General features: G+C 49.5%; 1 protein-coding gene across 1 annotated transcript; it reads right to left on the bottom strand.

Annotated features, from left to right (window-relative positions):
• Nucleotides 1–3,120: 3,120 nt before the first annotated feature.
• LOC133142353 (serine/arginine-rich splicing factor 9-like) lies at nt 3,121–10,570 on the bottom strand. Its single transcript, XM_061263522.1, has 5 exons — nt 10,456–10,570; nt 7,723–7,900; nt 6,797–6,966; nt 6,215–6,387; nt 3,121–3,534 (listed from the first exon to the last, which is right to left on the bottom strand). Exons 2-5 carry the CDS (start codon nt 7,878–7,880, stop codon nt 3,307–3,309), a joined length of 729 nt encoding a protein of 242 aa, XP_061119506.1. The 5' UTR covers nt 7,881–7,900; nt 10,456–10,570; the 3' UTR covers nt 3,121–3,306.
• Between the last annotated feature and the right edge of the window lie 6,633 nt (nt 10,571–17,203).

Genomic DNA, 17,203 nt, shown 5'->3' on the forward strand with positions numbered 1-17,203 from the left:
AGCCTGTCCCCTTGCCTGACAGTGCCACCCACTGCTGATTCAGCTGTAGTGTAGCATGGTTAGCTCAGCTGGTTCGCTAGTAAGCACGGACGGTGAGGTGAAAAGCGAAGGCTGGTAGCAGGTTATCGCGACAACACTCCCCGATGACGTAACCCTCAAATTCAAAAGAACGTTGTTGCCCTTGGCTAGGGGCGAGTTCGTCTTTAGCTGACTGGTAACGCGTTCGTTCAACAAAATATTTGGACAAGTGAGAGGCCGGGGTTCAAATCCCACCTCGGACTCAGGCAATTTCTCACCTGTTACAGTAGCACCAAGCCTGCCCCCTTGCCTGACAGCGCCACCCACTGGTGTTCCTGCCATCCCTCTACCTCATCTCTGCTTCAACTTTATAATTGGACATTAATGTACTTTTATTAATCGGTTTTTCTTTTTAAAACCATTCTTTCTACAATCGGGTGTCAACCAGCGGCAGATGGGTTCCCCTACCGAGTCAGGTTCTGCTCAAGGTTTCTTCCCGTCAGCCAGGGAGTTTTTTTCCTTGCCGCTGTTGCCCTTGGCGTAACTCTTGGGGCCCCGGGTTTCTCTGTAAAGCTGCTTTGTGACAAAGGCCCTTTGTTAAAAGCGCCACACAAATAAAAATTGATCGATTGATCGACTGATATAAATGATCGATCCGTGGATCCACCTCTCCCCATCTGCCACGCCCGAAACTCACGTCCGAAGGAGCGACGTCATTCCGCACGCCCAGTTCCCGTTTTCTCCATTCTTTGGAAAAAGATGTCTTCACATCCTTTTCTCGCCCCTCCCTCACGAGGGTGAAGAGCAGACTGGAGCTGGGACAGGGACGGGCATGCCCAGTCAGGCGGTCTGTGTACATCTTGATCTCCGCTGCCGGGACTCAGGGAAGAGGGTCCGGAAGAGGAGCTGAAGAGAGACGTGGCAACACCGCGACCTCCGGCACGGTGACACCCTCACCCAGGGGTCGGCAACCCTGGTCCTGGAGAGCCGCAGGGTGTGCTGGCTTTCGTTGTTGCTTGGCATTAATTGATCAATGAAAGCCGTTGATTACAATTAACTCACCTCACCTGGTTTCTTGGGTCTGAGTCGCTTGCTTATTTTAAGGTGGAGACGAAAGCCAGCACACCCAGCGGCTCTCCAGGACCAGGGTTGCCGACCCCTGCTCTAACCCCTCGAGCCCGTTCCCCCCGGGCCGGCTGCCTCCGCTCCGTTCCTCTCATCCGGACACCAGAACAGAACAGAACTCACCGTATTGTATGCCTTCAGAAGCCATTCCCAGGCTCCACAGAACTCCAGCGCTGGGGCACTAACAGAACCAAGTCCAGTGATCCGAGTTCAAATCTCAGCGGGGTCTCCCTCCCACCTCACTCAAACACAGGCGTTGGAATTTCTTGGGTAAAGACGTATTAATCGTAGATGAGCGAAGCCCCTCTTATACCGAGGTGAACGATCACTTTACCGTTAAAACGTATAAAGACCATTGTAAATCCCTTCCTATCGTTGAAAAAAGACTCACTGACATGTTGACTCGCCCTCTGCCTGTGTCTATAGTCCTTAAATTCAGGGTTTCAAAATATGCGGTAGACGAGCCGTCACCCTGTACCAGAAAAAACCGTATAGCTGTATCATACTTAAAGCTCATTGGTTGAAAATTGGTTCCAATTGCCACAGCCAATGGCGCTTCAATGTCAGCGCGTTCACAGAGAAGGGGGCGGGATAAACAGTGCTGTGGTTTGAGTACGTTTGTTGCTGCAATTCCTCTCGACGGCTAGAAGTCCAAAATTACCTTTACAGAAAGAAGCACCAGCAGGCTCATTCATGAATGCTGCCGGAAATGATAATCGAGTCGTTTTGGAAAGAAAAATTAAGACTCATTTTCAGAATGAAAGGCACTCACAGAGTGCAATGCACAAGTTAGTGTGTAAGTGACTGAGAAAAAAAAAGAAGCAACAACTTTTAATTTAAGGATATTATACCAAAACTGTCTCTCCACATCTTAACTAAAACACTCAGTTGGGATGTTGAATGAATGCATGGGAAAATGCACCCAAACATAATTACCCTTTCTACTGTTCTGTGGAGAAAGCCCCCGCTTAGTCTAATCAACTGTAAATCACTTTATTTAGACAGATGCCTTTATCCAATCTCAATTTTGTATGAATTATTATTCAGACACCAGCAAGAGCTCTTTTCATATCTTTTAATTGAAAAAAAAAAAAAAAAAAAGAAACAAACAAAAACAATTTTATAAACTGCCATTACAAGATACAAAGTACACAATGAGAACTTGGGTGTAGAAACCGGTTTAAAATGGTTACTTTTGTTCGAGTTAATGGAGGAGGAGGGGGGGGGTGGGGGGGTGAATAAAAAATACAAAGAATTGTCTAGAAGCAGAAGCTGGCCAGAGGGACAGGCCAGGAAATTTGGGTTTCCGTGACAACAGCCGGCGCTTGGGAACATTCCAGATTGAAGGAACGAGCTGTAAGGGAACGGGTATCCCGGCTCTCTGCGGTGAAACCACGCCCACCGGGGCAGAACTGTCGGAACCGTCGGAAGCGGGTGCGTCCAGTCTTTCAGACGGGTCTGTGTGTGAGACCGCCACCAGCGCCATCCAGCAGCAGGTACAACCAAAACAACCCCCACCCTCCTCCCACCCCCAAACCCGCTACCCCCAAAGCACTCTCTCCCCTGGGGAGGGGCTACAGACCCCAGCACCCAGCCCCCCCCCCTTCCAAACCACACCCCCCAGTGGAGGGGCAGCAAACCCCAGCACCCTGCCCCCCCCCCCCCCTCCAAACCCCACCCCCCAGTGGAGGGGCTACACAGTAAGACCTGGGGAACTACAGCCCTAAAACCGGAATGTCAATTACAGGGAAAAAATGAAAAGAATACAAAAGAAAGGCCAGTTGGGGGTGGACTGAGCTATGCACATATACGTATATATGCATAGTGTGTGTGGTGTGTGTATGTGTGTGTGTGTGTGTGTGTGTGTTTGTTTACTGGTAATGGCAGGGTGGGCTGTGGTGTGTGTGTGTGTGTGTGTGTGTGTGTGTGTGTTTATGGGTAGTGGGGTTATGTGTGTGTTTATGGGTAGTGGGGTTATGTGTGTGTGTGTGTGTGTGAGTGTGAGTGTGTGTGTGTGTGTGTGTGTGTGTGTTTATGGGTAGTGGGGTTATGTGTGTGTGTGTTTATGGGTAGTGGGGTTATGTGTGTGTGTGTGTGTGTTTATGGGTAGTGGGGTTATGTGTGTGTGTGTGAGTGTGTGAGTGTGTGTGTGTGTGTGTGTGTTTATCGGTAGTGGCGGGGGGGGCTGCGGGGGGGGGTGCGGGGGGAGGGGGGGCTGTGGTGGGAGAAGGAGTGGCGCCGGGGCGGGGGGGAGTGGTACCGGGGGGGCGGGGAGGCGCGGCTCTGGTAGGGCGGGGAGTAGCGTCCCCGCGAACGGGACCGGGACCGGGACCGAGAACGACCCCAACTGGACCCCCGCTCCTGCAGCACCCGGATATACGCCGTCTCCCCCTGCAGGACACAACAAGAACTGCGTTAGCACACTGTCTCCCCCTGCAGGACACAACAAGAACTGCGTTAGCACACCGTCTCCCCCTGCAGGACACAACAAGAACTGCGTTAGCACACCGTCTCCCCCTGCAGGACACGACAAGAACTGCGTTAGCACACCGTCTCCCCCTGCAGGACACGACAAGAACTGCGTTAGCACACCGTCTCCCCCTGCAGGACACGACAAGAACTGCGTTAGCACACCGTCTCCCCCTGCAGGACACAAGAACTACACTAGCACACCGTCTGTCAGGTGTGTACAGGTGTGAATGTGGCTATGAGCAGGTGTGAATGTGGCTATGAGCAGGTGTGGGTGTGGCTATGAGCAGGTGTGGGTGTGGCTATGAGCAGGTGTGAATGTGGCTATGAGCAGGTGTGGGTGTGGCTATGAGCAGGTGTGAATGTGGCTATGAGCAGGTGTGGGTGTGGCTATGAGCAGGTGTGGGTGTGGCTATGAGCAGGTGTGGGTGTGGCTATGAGCAGGTGTGGGTGTGGCTATGAGCAGGTGTGGGTGTGGCTATGAGCAGGTGTGAATGTGGCTATGAGCAGGTGTGGGTGTGGCTATGAGCAGGTGTGGGTGTGGCTATGAGCAGGTGTGAATGTGGCTATGAGCAGGTGTGGGTGTGGCTATGAGCAGGTGTGTGCATGCCCACAGGGTGTTGTGACGCAGTCGTGTAGTTTGGGGGGGGGGGGGAAGGTGCACGGCAACTTCCCACTTCTCGCTTTCAGCGTGTTGCCACTGGCTAGTCCTTGTGGTGAACAGGGGAGCAGTGTGCAAGTCTTCACTTGCCCCCCACACACACACACACACACACTCACACACGCACACGCACACGCACACGCACACACTCCTGCCAGGCCTACTCACAGCCCCGAGGTGTGAGGCCCACAGCATGGACACGCCCCGACATCAGCCAACCCCGGCCCCACAGTGGGAAAGTCTGGGAAGACCAAGGCCATAGGCCCCATAGGCAGTCCTCCTGTAGCTCTCAGGAGGTGCCATAGGCCCCATAGGCAGTCCTCCTGTAGCTGTGAGGAGGTGCCATAGGCAGTCCTCCTGTAGATCTCAGGAGGTGCCATAGGAGGAGCGCATCCCCGTCTCCACACACAGACTCAGCTGCAGGTTCGTAGCGCCGGCTCAGCAGGCTGCGGCCAGCTTCCTGCACCATCACAGGCAGGGCGGACGGACCCGGGAGCACTGAGCCCGGGCCCCGCACAGGAGTGACGCAGGGTCACGTGTGGGCGTGGATGGGCGTCAGCAGCTGAGATTTGAGTGGCGGCTGCTACCGGCAGACCCCTGTGCGTCCGAGCAGCCCTAAGGATCCCTTTACGACCGGCACCATGGAGTCAGGACTCCAGCCGGGGCAGTGACAGGCCTGGACGCAGGATACAGGCCCTCTTCCCTGGCAGAGCTCATCAGAGCCATAGGACACTCAGACTGCTGCTCCAAGCCAGACCAGACGCCTGGGGGAAGGGATACCACCCAGAAACACAACAATCTACCTGGTGTGGGCTTGGCTATGAAGAACTGGCCCTGGCACGTCTCAGACACATTGGCGACATTGGCTCAGGCGGTAAGAGCAGTCGTCTGGCAGTCGGAGGGCTGCCAGTTCGATCCCCCGCCCAGGGTGTGTCGAAGTGTCCCTGAGCTCCTGAATGCTCCTGAAATGCTGGTTGGTGCGCCTTGTATGATAGCCAATTGCCGTTGTGCACAGGTGAGGGTGTGGGTGTGGGTGAGTACAGGTGTGTACAGATGAGGGTGTGGTGTGTACTGGTGAGGGTGTGGGTGAGTACAAGTGTGTACAGGTGAGGGTGTTGAGTACAGGTGAGAACAGACATGTAAAGGTGAGGGTGTTGAGGAGTACAGGTGAGAACAGACATGTAAAGGTGAGGGTGTTGAGGAGTACAGGTGAGAACAGACATGTAAAGGTGAGGGTGTTGGTGTGTACAGGTGAGGGTGTTGGTGTGTGCAGGTGAGGGTGTTGGTGTGTACAGGTGAGGGTGTTGGTGTGTACAGGTGAGGGTGGTGGTGTGTACAGGTGAGGGTGTTGGTGTGTACAGGTGAGGGTGTTGGTGTGTACAGGTGAGGGTGTTGGTGTGTACAGGTGAGGGTGTTGGTGTTGGTGTGTACAGGTGAGGGTCTTGGTGTGTACAGGTGAGGGTGTTGGTGTGTACAGGTGAGGGTGTTGGTGTGTACAGGTGAGGGTGTTGGTGTGTACAGGTGAGGGTGTTGGTGTGTACAGGTGAGGGTGTTGGTGTGTACAGGTGAGGGTGTTGGTGTTGGTGTGTACAGGTGAGGGTGTTGGTGTTGGTGTGTACAGGTGAGGGTGTTGGTGTGTACAGGTGAGGGTGTTGGTGTGTACAGGTGAGGGTGTTGGTGTTGGTGTGTACAGGTGAGGGTGTTGGTGTTGGTGTGTACAGGTGAGGGTGTTGGTGTGTACAGGTGAGGGTGTTGGTGTTGGTGTGTACAGGTGAGGGTGTTGGTGTTGGTGTGTACAGGTGAGGGTGTTGGTGTTGGTGTGTACAGGTGAGGGTGTTGGTGTGTACAGGTGAGGGTGTTGGTGTGTACAGGTGAGGGTGTTGGTGTGTACAGGTGAGGGTGTTGGTGTGTACAGGTGAGCAGACACACAGGTGCACTGACCTGGTGCGAGCGGAACTCTGTCCTGTCGAGGCGGCGCAGGGCGTACTCCATGTCCTCTCTGCGCAGGAACTCCACCACGCCCTCGCCGTCACGCTGCACGTCAGCGAAGCACACGTCCCCCGCCTCGCGCATGTGGTCCTTCAGGTCCTGCCAGCTGCCCGTGGGGGGGAGGCCTGCGGGGCGCACACTGATGACGTCAGCACAAAGCCACAGCCGCCACGCACACTGACGACATCACACAGCTACAGTGCACACTGATGACACCACAGCCACACAACTGTGGACGGTGCACACTGATGACATCACACAGCCACACAACTGTGGACGGTGCACAATGATGACATCACACAGCCACACAACTGTGGACGGCGCACAATGATGACATCACACAGCCACACAACTGTGGACGGTGCACATTGACGACATCACACAGCCACAAAACTGTGGACGGTGCACACTGATGACATCACACAGCCCACAACCACTGCAGACAGCACACCTTGAGGACATTACACAGCCGCTGCACACAGTGACATCATCACACGGCCTTATTTCAGTTGTGTGGCGATGGCGCGTACGTACCCGTGACGATCACGCGGAACTCGGAGCGGCGTGACGGGGGCCCAAAGCGGCCGCGGGGGCCCCCCCCTGCAGGGCCGCTGAACTTGGAGGAGGAGCGCGGGTACTCCACACGCAGCTTACAGTCCCCAAACCCGTACCCATTCCGCCCATACACTGCATCCTCAGCGTCTCTGAGGGGGAGAGAGCGCACATTACTCACACACGCACACAACCACACGCTCACACACACACTCACAACCTCAACCACACACACACACACACACACACACACACACACACACTCACACTCACAACCTCAACCACACACACACACACACACACACACACACACACACACACGCTCACGCTCACGCTCTCACACACACACAAACACACACACACACACACACGCACACGCACACACGCACACACGCACAGAACCACAGAACCACAGAACCACACGCTCACACACACAATCACAACCTCAACCACAAACACACACACAAACACAGACACACACACACACACAACCTCAACCACAAACACACACACGCGCACACTCGCGCACACACACTCGCACACACACTCGCACACACACTCGCACACACAACCACAGAACCACACGCTCACACACACACTCACAACCTCAACCACAAACACACACACAAACACAAACACAAACACAGACACACACACACACACACACACACACACACACACACATCACAGTTAGACACACAAACCACTCCACAGCGTATCCTGGAGGGTGGAGCGTGATTGGCGGGGCGGGGCGTGATTGGCGGGGCGGGGCGTGATTGGCGGGGCGGGGCGTGATTGGCGGGGAGGGGCGTGATTGGCGGGGCGGGGCATGATTGGCGGGGCGGGGCGTGATTGGCGGGGAGGGGCATGATTGGCGGGGCATGATTGGCAGGGAGGGCGGGGCTCACCGCGGGTCCTCGAAGCGGACGAAGGCGAAGGGGATGGTGCCGCGGTTGTTCTTCAGCTCGATGTCCCGGATCTTCCCGTATTTGAAGAACAGGTCCTCCAGGTCCCGCTCCTGCACATCCGCCGGAAGGTTCCCCACGTAGATCCTCCCGTCCGCCATTGGCCCGTCTGTGGATCGCCCTGGCAACGGAGAGAACAGGGGGGGGGGGGGGGGGGGTCACATCGCCCTGACAACGCACCACACGAGGGGGGGGTCGAGGCGCAGTCCGTGACCAGTCAAACGAGACCGACACGTGACACGCTCTTTCACAGACGTGACAGGGCGCAAGAACGGCGCTCCGTTATAAAGCAGCAAGCGTTACATCTGGACGGTGAATCCACATAGAGCCCTGGCCTGCGTTTCTCCTAGGTAACGGCAGATGAACAATTAGTGCCACTGGCCAGACTGTCTTCACACCGGAAACGGGCAGCAGAGCTTACGGCCGACATTTTATGACCATCTGGCACGGACAGTGCGCTTCTTCCTGGGTATGACTCCTGTACGACCACTACGGACCGATACCCACGGTAGGAAAGAGACATCGTTTATTTCAGCTGAATGTATATACTGCAAAAAGGCATGTGATCTTAAAGCTGGGACGTGATAGGCTGGACACCACCGAGGTCCTTCCTGTCAGACACCGGCGTCTCCTCATGAGCTAGCAGCAGTACTAACAGTGGCCTGAATTCTGATTCATCATTAGTTTATTTGTGTTTTTTAACATAGTGCTAATCTTTACTCAATCGAGCTTGTGCATACATTTACTGGCCTTTGTTGCAGCAAAGCTGGGCAGGCAGAGCCTTCACTTACTTACAGACTGGTGCAAAGGAGCAGCTAGTCTGCCCACCTTCCCCTCCTGGGCAGCTAGAACCTTCAAATCTAACTTTCACTCAGGTATAAAGTGCTTCGGGACTGCCCCATGAACATTAATAATAATAATAACAACAACAACAACATTATTCTGCAATTTTCTGTAGCAGACACTCTTCATGTACTTCACTAACATTTAAATTGAATGAAATGATCAGTTAATATATTCATAAAACCACCAATTAACACGTAGTATGTCACTGTTAAACACATTTAAATGCAAATTGACGCCCCACAACAGCTACTACTACCGAGAAATCTCAACAAAAACAGTAAACTCTTACCAGCCTTAAAATGGGTCTAACGTAGCTGGCTGATTACCTGGACGGGTCAAAACCGGTATCTCCAAAGAAGCCTTTATTCACGGACCTCAAATGTTGTAACCGGTATCCTTAACGTTAGTTGGCCAAGGGGCTTGGCGGTCTTTTAAATTCCGATTGGCTAGCGTCGCATTGACTTTGCTAGAAAGCTTCAAAGGGTAAGGCTGCATTCCATTCAGAGTCGGAGGTCGGAAGCTGAAATTTCGACACCGAGCGTTCCAGGTGCACGACGCCAAACAAAAAACATGGCTGACCGTGAAAAACTGGTGGCGTTTATGTGGCAAATTCATAACCACACGAACTGTCCGCATTCTCCACTGACCCAACAGCGGAAATACACCACCAGTTAACGGTCTAGCTACATTGGTAGCCAATCTCATTCAAAAGTCATTAAGGGTACATTTCCGAATTTTTCCACGTGTTTTGGGGTATTCTGTATATTTAAAATAACTTTTGTGCAGAGAAGATAACTTTCAGAGATAATTTTCCCGAACCTGCCAACTAATAACACTGGCAACATATTTTGACATCAATTTACATGCAGAACAGATTTTACTGTGACAGTAAGTTTTATTTTAATGTTATGCAGGAAAAATGCTTTATATTGCCTATTGGTTGATGGTTTACTATTTACGAAGTGCGCCCCCGTGGTTGCTGCCATTGTTGTGTGACGTCAGGCAACTGCTTCTCATGAAGTCGGGGTAGATGGATTTGCCCCGAGTTCACAAGCAGGAACTCAGACTTTGAGTGTCGTTCCATTGTACTTTTTCTAGGAAGTCGGGAAATCACTACCTGCGAGTCTAAAATGCAGCATAAGATTTGGGTTTTATCTGAACCCGCGCACTATGCACTACTCGTGTAAAAATTGGCCCGAGTAGTTGGCAAGACCATTCCAAAAATCACAGTATTATGGCAAGGGTTCCGAAAACTCATCGCCACAGTAGTCGGTCTATACTGTTCAATACATTCACCGAACAGTTGGAATATGCGACCCGGCAGACGTAATATCACAGCTAATCCAGACTGCTTCGACATAACATAGTTCACATAGTTATGTTTCCATGTGTGCCTAGTACATTGATTACCACTGAACGGTACCCTTAGCTAGATAGCCAACTAGCTAAGTCTCACAATCCATCTCGTTAGCGTTAGCTAGCAGGCTAGTGGTCGCGTGTTTCCGCAAAAAGAGGCCACATATTAGCGATAGCAAGTACCCCTACGGGAACATCTTTGGGCTACAATCTTAATTTAATAATGGGATATCAACAGCTAACTTTAGTTAATTTATCAGAGCAGTTATAATCATATTTATGTCGCGACTTGAGTCCAAACCCGGCTAGCCATCCGCCTGTATCGCGCTCTCGTCAGCCGGCTAGCAAGACATGGTACCAGCCAGCGTCTAATGAGCAAAGCATCGGGCGAATATATTTTATTCAGCCATTCACATGTAGCATTCCACGATATATGCAACGTTTTAGGATTAAAATGAGCAATACTGTACAAACCTTGCGTCTGTTCTTGTGTGTATTTTCGGTGCCCCCGTCTTTTTGCCTGCTTCTTGCTACCCCCGGAGCAGGAAGTTGTGTCTTTGACCGCCTTCCCTGCTGCACGAGTCCACCCTGTGACCCCGCCTCTACGAAGTTTGCGTAGCGTGCGTCACTCTCTGGGATGTCTGCGTACATTACGCCAGAGATTCGTTAGCACACATTTCATTGACGAGGCCCCTCGAACAAATGGGCCCGACCCACACGTTTCACTTCTCATCATTCAGTCACAAAAAAGGGATGGCCTCAATGGATTTAATTCACTCAAGTGTTATTCCAAGCCCAGTTCCTATTAGTACATATTTATTATACGGTAAAAACCGTTTTGGTTTAAACACATTTTTTTTTTCATTTACAGAAAGGGTTCTAAATAAATGATTAAATAAATGTTATTTTAAAGATAACATACATAGTGCTTTCTTTTAGCTATCTAGATAAATAAGGGTTATCCCAAATGGTAGAGAAATGTGCAATGTGAAATGAAATGTGAATCATAATTATATACAGTGCCCTCCATAATGTTTGGGACAAAAACCCATAATTTATTTATGTGCCTCTGTACTTCATAATTTAAGTATTTTTTTAATCGCATGTGGTTAAAGTGCACATTGTCAGATTTTAATAAAGGGCATTTTTATACATTTTGGTTTCACCATGTATAAATTACAGCAGTGTTTATGTATAGTCCTCCCTGTTGGGCCAGAGTCCAGAACTATGGCACTGCTGTGATCTGAAAGGTAAAATTATCATTTTATTATTTTATTGATTACATTTTTTTTCTTCTTATTTTTGCACTTGGTACTGTTTCATTAAGAGCCCTCTAGGTCTCCAGTGCATATGCATCGATAAATTGTTCCCAGAAAAGTATCATTCACTCAGATTAGCAATCTGTGTTCTCCTACTACAAACTGCTGTCCTCAAACTCATTTTCCATGCTCAGGAATTTAACAAGAAAATTCCCACAAGTTAATAATCCATGTCCTCAAAATGAATAATAGGTGCTCTCAAAGGACTCTAATTTGTGGCCTCAAATAAATTATTTTTACCCCCTGAACTGTGACATTCTCAGGTTGGTAATCTGAGGTGCAAATGTGTTATTTCAGGGAGCAATTGGCCCCGTTCTACACAGTGCTTTTTATCCAAAGCGCTTTACGGTGAATGCATCTCATTTACCAGTTCACACACACACACTTGGCCGCACACAGACGGTGATAGGTGTGAGCAGATATTGGGGGTTAGGTGTCTCTCTCCCGGCAGGGGATCAACACACCCAGGGCGGGGGAGCTGGCCCCCGTTTGAGAGAACGATTTGGTTAATTTTTCTCCCGTGATGGGGCCCGCTGTATTTGATACCGTATGCTGTAGTATTAAAGTGCACATTCTCAGCTTTTAAGGGTATTTTTTATACACATGGATTCACCATGTAGAAATTACTGCACTGCATATACACAGAGCCCCCATTTCAACACTGCTGATTTTACCAGAATAAGAATGATTGTATTTTTAAGAAGAAGAAGAAGAAAAGAAGAAGAAAAGAAGAAGAAGAAGAAGAAGAAGAAGAAGAAGAAGATTTTGTTGGATGGACAGAGTACGGCAGTGATTATTTAGATTTAGAAAAAATCCTACAAACCCCCAAATACTCCACCATTTTGAAACTTCTGAAAGACAAAATATCTATTGCAACAAATCAAATGCATACACTGAAATTAAAATAATATAAAATAAGCGCAGACATTGAACTATTCTTTTTAGAAATAAAAGATTTGGCTTTGATGATTGGAGCCAAAAAATGGATTGTTTCCCTCGCTCCCTCTCCCTCTGAACCAGAGATTTGTCATCGCCCCCTTGTGGTCACTAGTGAAAACGACCGTTTATTTTATTGTTTGAATTGAACTGTGCGACATACACTACTACAACCTCTGAACTCAGAAGTTTCTGGGAGAGATTGAGTATCCTATATGTAGTAGATGTAGTAATATATATATTTTCCACCCTCAAATCAGCCTATGCGACACATAGTTTGGGAACCCCTCGGCCCTACGTGAAAGGACTCCACCACTACAAATTCGACTTCCAATTTTTAAAAAAGCTGCAACAAGAGGATGCAGTACCGGCTCTGACCAGCAGATGGAAGTGTTTTCTGCTTAGGCGGCCGAAGGAAAGTTATTATGCGCTTCAGAGAAGAATCTGAAATCATAAACTGTTGTTTTCGAAGTGCCTCTTTAAGGTACTGCTTACCTAAGAGTTTATTTTGGTAAGCGTAGTGTTTGGCCTGTGTCTCTGTTTTGCTAAGCTCTGGTCCTCATATTGACAAACGTAAATAGCAGACTCCAAAGCCAATCAAAAGCCTAGAAATTAAAATAAAAATTATACGGAAAGCTTTCTTATTGTGTGTGTGTGCGTGTGTGTGTGCGTGTGTATGCGGGGTGTTCTTATGTGTCTGCGTATGCAGGTGTGTGTGTGTGTGTGTGTATGAGGGGGTGTATGTGTATGCAGGGGTGAGTGTGTGTGCGTGTAAATGTATGTTTGTGTGCATGTGTGTATGTGGGGGTGTGCTTGTGTGTCTGTATGTATGTATGTGTGTGTGTATGCGTGTGTGTGTGTATGTATGTGTGTGTGTGTGTGTTTATGTATGCATGTGTGTGTATGTATGTGTGTGTCTGTGTGTGTGTGTATGTATGCATGTGTGTGAGTGTGTGTGTATGTATGTGTGTGTGAGTGTGTGTGTATATGTGTGTGTGTATGTATGTATGTATGTGTATGTGTGTATGTGTGTATGTGTGTGTGTGTGTGTGTGTATGTGTGTGTGTGTGTGTGTGTGTGTGTGTGTATGTGTGTCTGTGTGTGTGTGTGTGTGTCTGTGTGTGTGTGGGCGGGGGTCAGGTTGCATAAGAGCAGACAAGGCTCTCAGAGGTACTCTTCAATATTTCATTGAATCACTTCTAAAAATGTACAAGAAAAAATGCCAGGATTCAGTCGGTGGTGGGAAACAGAAATAAGGCTCAAAGACTGTTTCTGTCACTCAGACGGCTCATTGTCCTCAGCGCTGGCTGGTCGTGATCGTGTTGGCCGCGGTTTGGGACAGGTCAGTCGATTAGGAGTTCTGCATGTCCGTGCTCTCTAGTGACTCTTGCTGGTGAGACAGCATGCTGAAGCTGCATTAAAGGTCCTCCTCTGACTCCACGCTGTGAGCTCAGCTGTGGGCCGCGGTGTGAAGAGAAGCAGCCGGTGACACCACCCGCTTCGCAGGAGAACTGTAGCAGTCTGTCCTGTAGCCTGTAGCCTAGCGGCTAAGGTACAGTACCTGACTGGGACCAGGAAGGTTGGTGGCTCAATAAGGGACACGCTAGGTCATGGTTCGATCCCCGGTGTAGCCAGGATAAGATCTGCACAGCTATTGGGCCCTTGAGCAAGGCCCTTAACCCCACATTGCTCCAGGGAGCTGTACGTGTGCTTAGTGTAATCAACTGTAAGTCACTTTGGATAAATAAGTGGTTAATGGTCAGCTAAATAACAAATTATGAGTTATAATCTACACTCTCCCGTGTTTGTAGTGGAGGTAACCCACACACGTGGCTGCAGTTGCAGACAGTTGGGCTTTCCAAATCTGACTAGCTCAGCCCAACATTGGGTGCCAAATTTACAGCAGAAGAAAGAATTGTGTCATCTGGAATGTCACTCGAAGAACAGCACCCGACCACTACACTGGGGCGTTGTATTTCTGCTTTTCAAAAGCCTACCAATTTGTACCTGCCAAACTCGAGGACCGGGCGAATTCCGTGCCTTCAGGGGAAAATGGTGACACAGCGAGGCAGAGACAGTGGACAGGCCTGAGGAGCAGCTTCCAACTGCCATTTTGTGTCACTTACTCAAGATTTACTGTGTGAGTGTGTGTGTGAGTGTGTGAGTGTGTGTGTGTCTGTGTGTGTGTGTGAGAGTGTGTGTGTGTTTGTGTGTGTGTGTTTGAGAGTGTGTGTGTGTTTGTGTGTGTGTGTGAGAGTGTGTGTGTGTGTGTGTGTGTGTGAGAGTGTGTGTGTGTGTGTGTGTATGTGTGTGTGTGTGTGTGTGAGAGAGTGTGTGTGTGTTTGTGTGTGTGTGTGTGTGTGTGTGTGCGTGTGTGTGTGTGTGAGTGTGTGTGTGTGTGTGTGTGAGAGAGAGTGTGTGTATGTATGTGTGTGAGAGAGTGTGTGTGTGTGAGTGTGTGAGAGAGTGTGTGTGTGAGTGTGTGAGAGTGTGTGCGCGTGTGTGAGAGTGTGTGTGTATGTGTGTGAGAGTGTGTGTGTTTATGTGTGTGTGTGTGTGTGTGTGTGCTGAGTGTCTGTGTGTGTGTATGTGTGTGAGAGTGTGTGTGTGAGAGTGTGCGAGAGAGTGTGTGTGTTTATGTGTGTGTGTGAGAGAGTGTATGTGTGAGAGTGTGCGAGAGTGTGTGTGTTTATGTGTGTGTGTGTGTGTGTGAGTGTGTGCGAGAGAGTGTGTGTGTTTATGTGTGTGTGTGAGAGTGTATGTGTGAGAGTGTGCGAGAGAGTGTGTGTGTTTATGTGTGTGTGTGTGTGTGTGTGTGGGTGTGAGTGTGTGTGTGTCTGAGTGTGTGTGTGTGTGTCTGAGTGTGTGTGTGTGTGTGTGTCTGAGTGTGTGTGTGTGTGTCTGAGTGTGTGTGTTTGTGTGTGTGTGTGTGTGAGTGTGAGCTGCACGGAACAACCAAATAATTTACATTTAGCCAGGCTGCTGTACCTATGTCTGTGTGTTCCGGGTTCTCAGAGAGCAGAAAATAAATCTGCATTAGTTTGCCTCATCGGGTGGAGAAAGGCTAAACGTGTGGGTGTCCAGTGAAACGTCAGTATTGTTTTAGTGCGCTATCTATATACGGAACAGGGCGCCCTGCTTGTCAACAGCATCTGAGATGTGGCGATGCAGAAGCAGAGAACCGAATGGTTAGTATTGAAGTTGAAATCCCTGTATTCAGCACGCAATGACAAAGCACATTGAGGTAAAATGGCTGTTGGCTCTCGCAGAACATGGAATATGAATAGATCTGCTCTAATAATGACATATCTTGTATTTATCTCTTCTTTTCAGGCAAAAAAACGTGATATTTAACAGTGAGGTTGCAGTCCAAGCTGCCCTGGAACTACCTGAAGATTAAATTATAATTATATTTAAATGTTAATTCATGATACCTTACTAAGAAGTGAGTGATTAAACAGCCAAAAAGCATTCACTCAAACTGAAATTATATCAAGAAAATCTAGAAAAATAAAGCAAACTAACACTTTAAAATAACTTGTCAAAATGTAGCAGCTACCTTTTATTTATTTTCAAATTTATACAAAAAACAGTTTTGATGCCGTTTATTAATAAGCCACATATTGCGTAGTTCATAAAGTGAGTTGTGTCCAATCTGACATACAGCATTACCTAGGTTTTATTGTCATTGGTTTTTTTCTCCTCATTCACCCATTCACACACACACACACACACTCACACACACACACACACACACACACACACACTCACACACACACACACACACACACACACACACACTCACAGAGACCAGTATCACCAGAGGAGTTGGCTTTGTGTGTTTATTTGATCAGTTTATTGATGCGTACAGTATACGGAAGTGAGACACGCCGCCCAACCGGACACTTCCAAGCGCAGGGAAAGGGACGGTGGTCCAGGACAAGCCCACATGCACGTTCTCCCAGACGACGTCGGCTAGCTGCAGAAGAAAGCGGACAATAACACACAGTGGGGTGGGGTGGCGGAACATCACAGAGTCAGTGAGGGCAGTAGGCACCACACATCTACAGGATAGGTATTTACCTGATGCTTTTTATCCATTCATTTCACCTGCGGCCTTCACTCCTGGTCCTGGAGAGAGCCGCAGGGTGTGCTGGCCTTTGTTGTCATTCAGCGCTTAATAGATCAATTAAAACAGGTATTTACACAGTTAACGTACCTCACCTGGCTTCTTGGGTCTCAATTGGTTGCTGATATTAAATTGAAAACAGAAACCAGCCACACCCTGTTGCTCTAGTCAACAGGACCAGGAAAGAAGATCACTGCGTTCGACAAAGCAGGGGACAATCCCCCCTGGAGCAATGTGGGGTTAAGGGCCTTGCTCAAGGGCCCAACAGCTGGACAGATCTTATTGTGGCTACACTGGGGCTTGAACCACCGACCATCTGGGTCAAGTACTTCAGCCATCATCAAATCTGCACCTCGAATCCAAATCCAGCCCTGGTTTTCTTTTCTCCCAGGTAATTAACTGAACAATTAGTGCTGCCGATTGGCCAGACTGTCTTCACACCTGACTCCCAGGTAAAGGGAGGGTGAACACACCTGACTCCCAGGTAAAGGGAGGGTGAACACACCTGACCCCCAGGTAAAGGGAGGGTGAACACACCTGACTCCCAGGTAAAGGGAGGGTGATCACACCTGACTCCCAGGTAAAGGGAGGGTGAACACACCTGACTCCCAGGTAAAGGGAGGGTGAACACACCTGACTCCCAGGTAAAGGGAGGGTGAACACACCTGACTCCCAGGTAAAGGGAGGGTGAACACACCTGACTCCCAGGTAAAGGGAGGGTGGAACACACCTGACTCCCAGGTAAAGGGAGGGTGAACACACCTGACTCCCAGGTAAAGGGAGGGTGAACACACCTGACTCCCAGGTAAAGGGAGGGCTCTCAGATCTCAAGGACACT

The sequence above is a fragment of the Conger conger genome, chromosome 12 (assembly GCF_963514075.1).
Source record: "Conger conger chromosome 12, fConCon1.1, whole genome shotgun sequence".
Taxonomy (NCBI): Eukaryota; Metazoa; Chordata; class Actinopteri; order Anguilliformes; family Congridae; genus Conger; species Conger conger.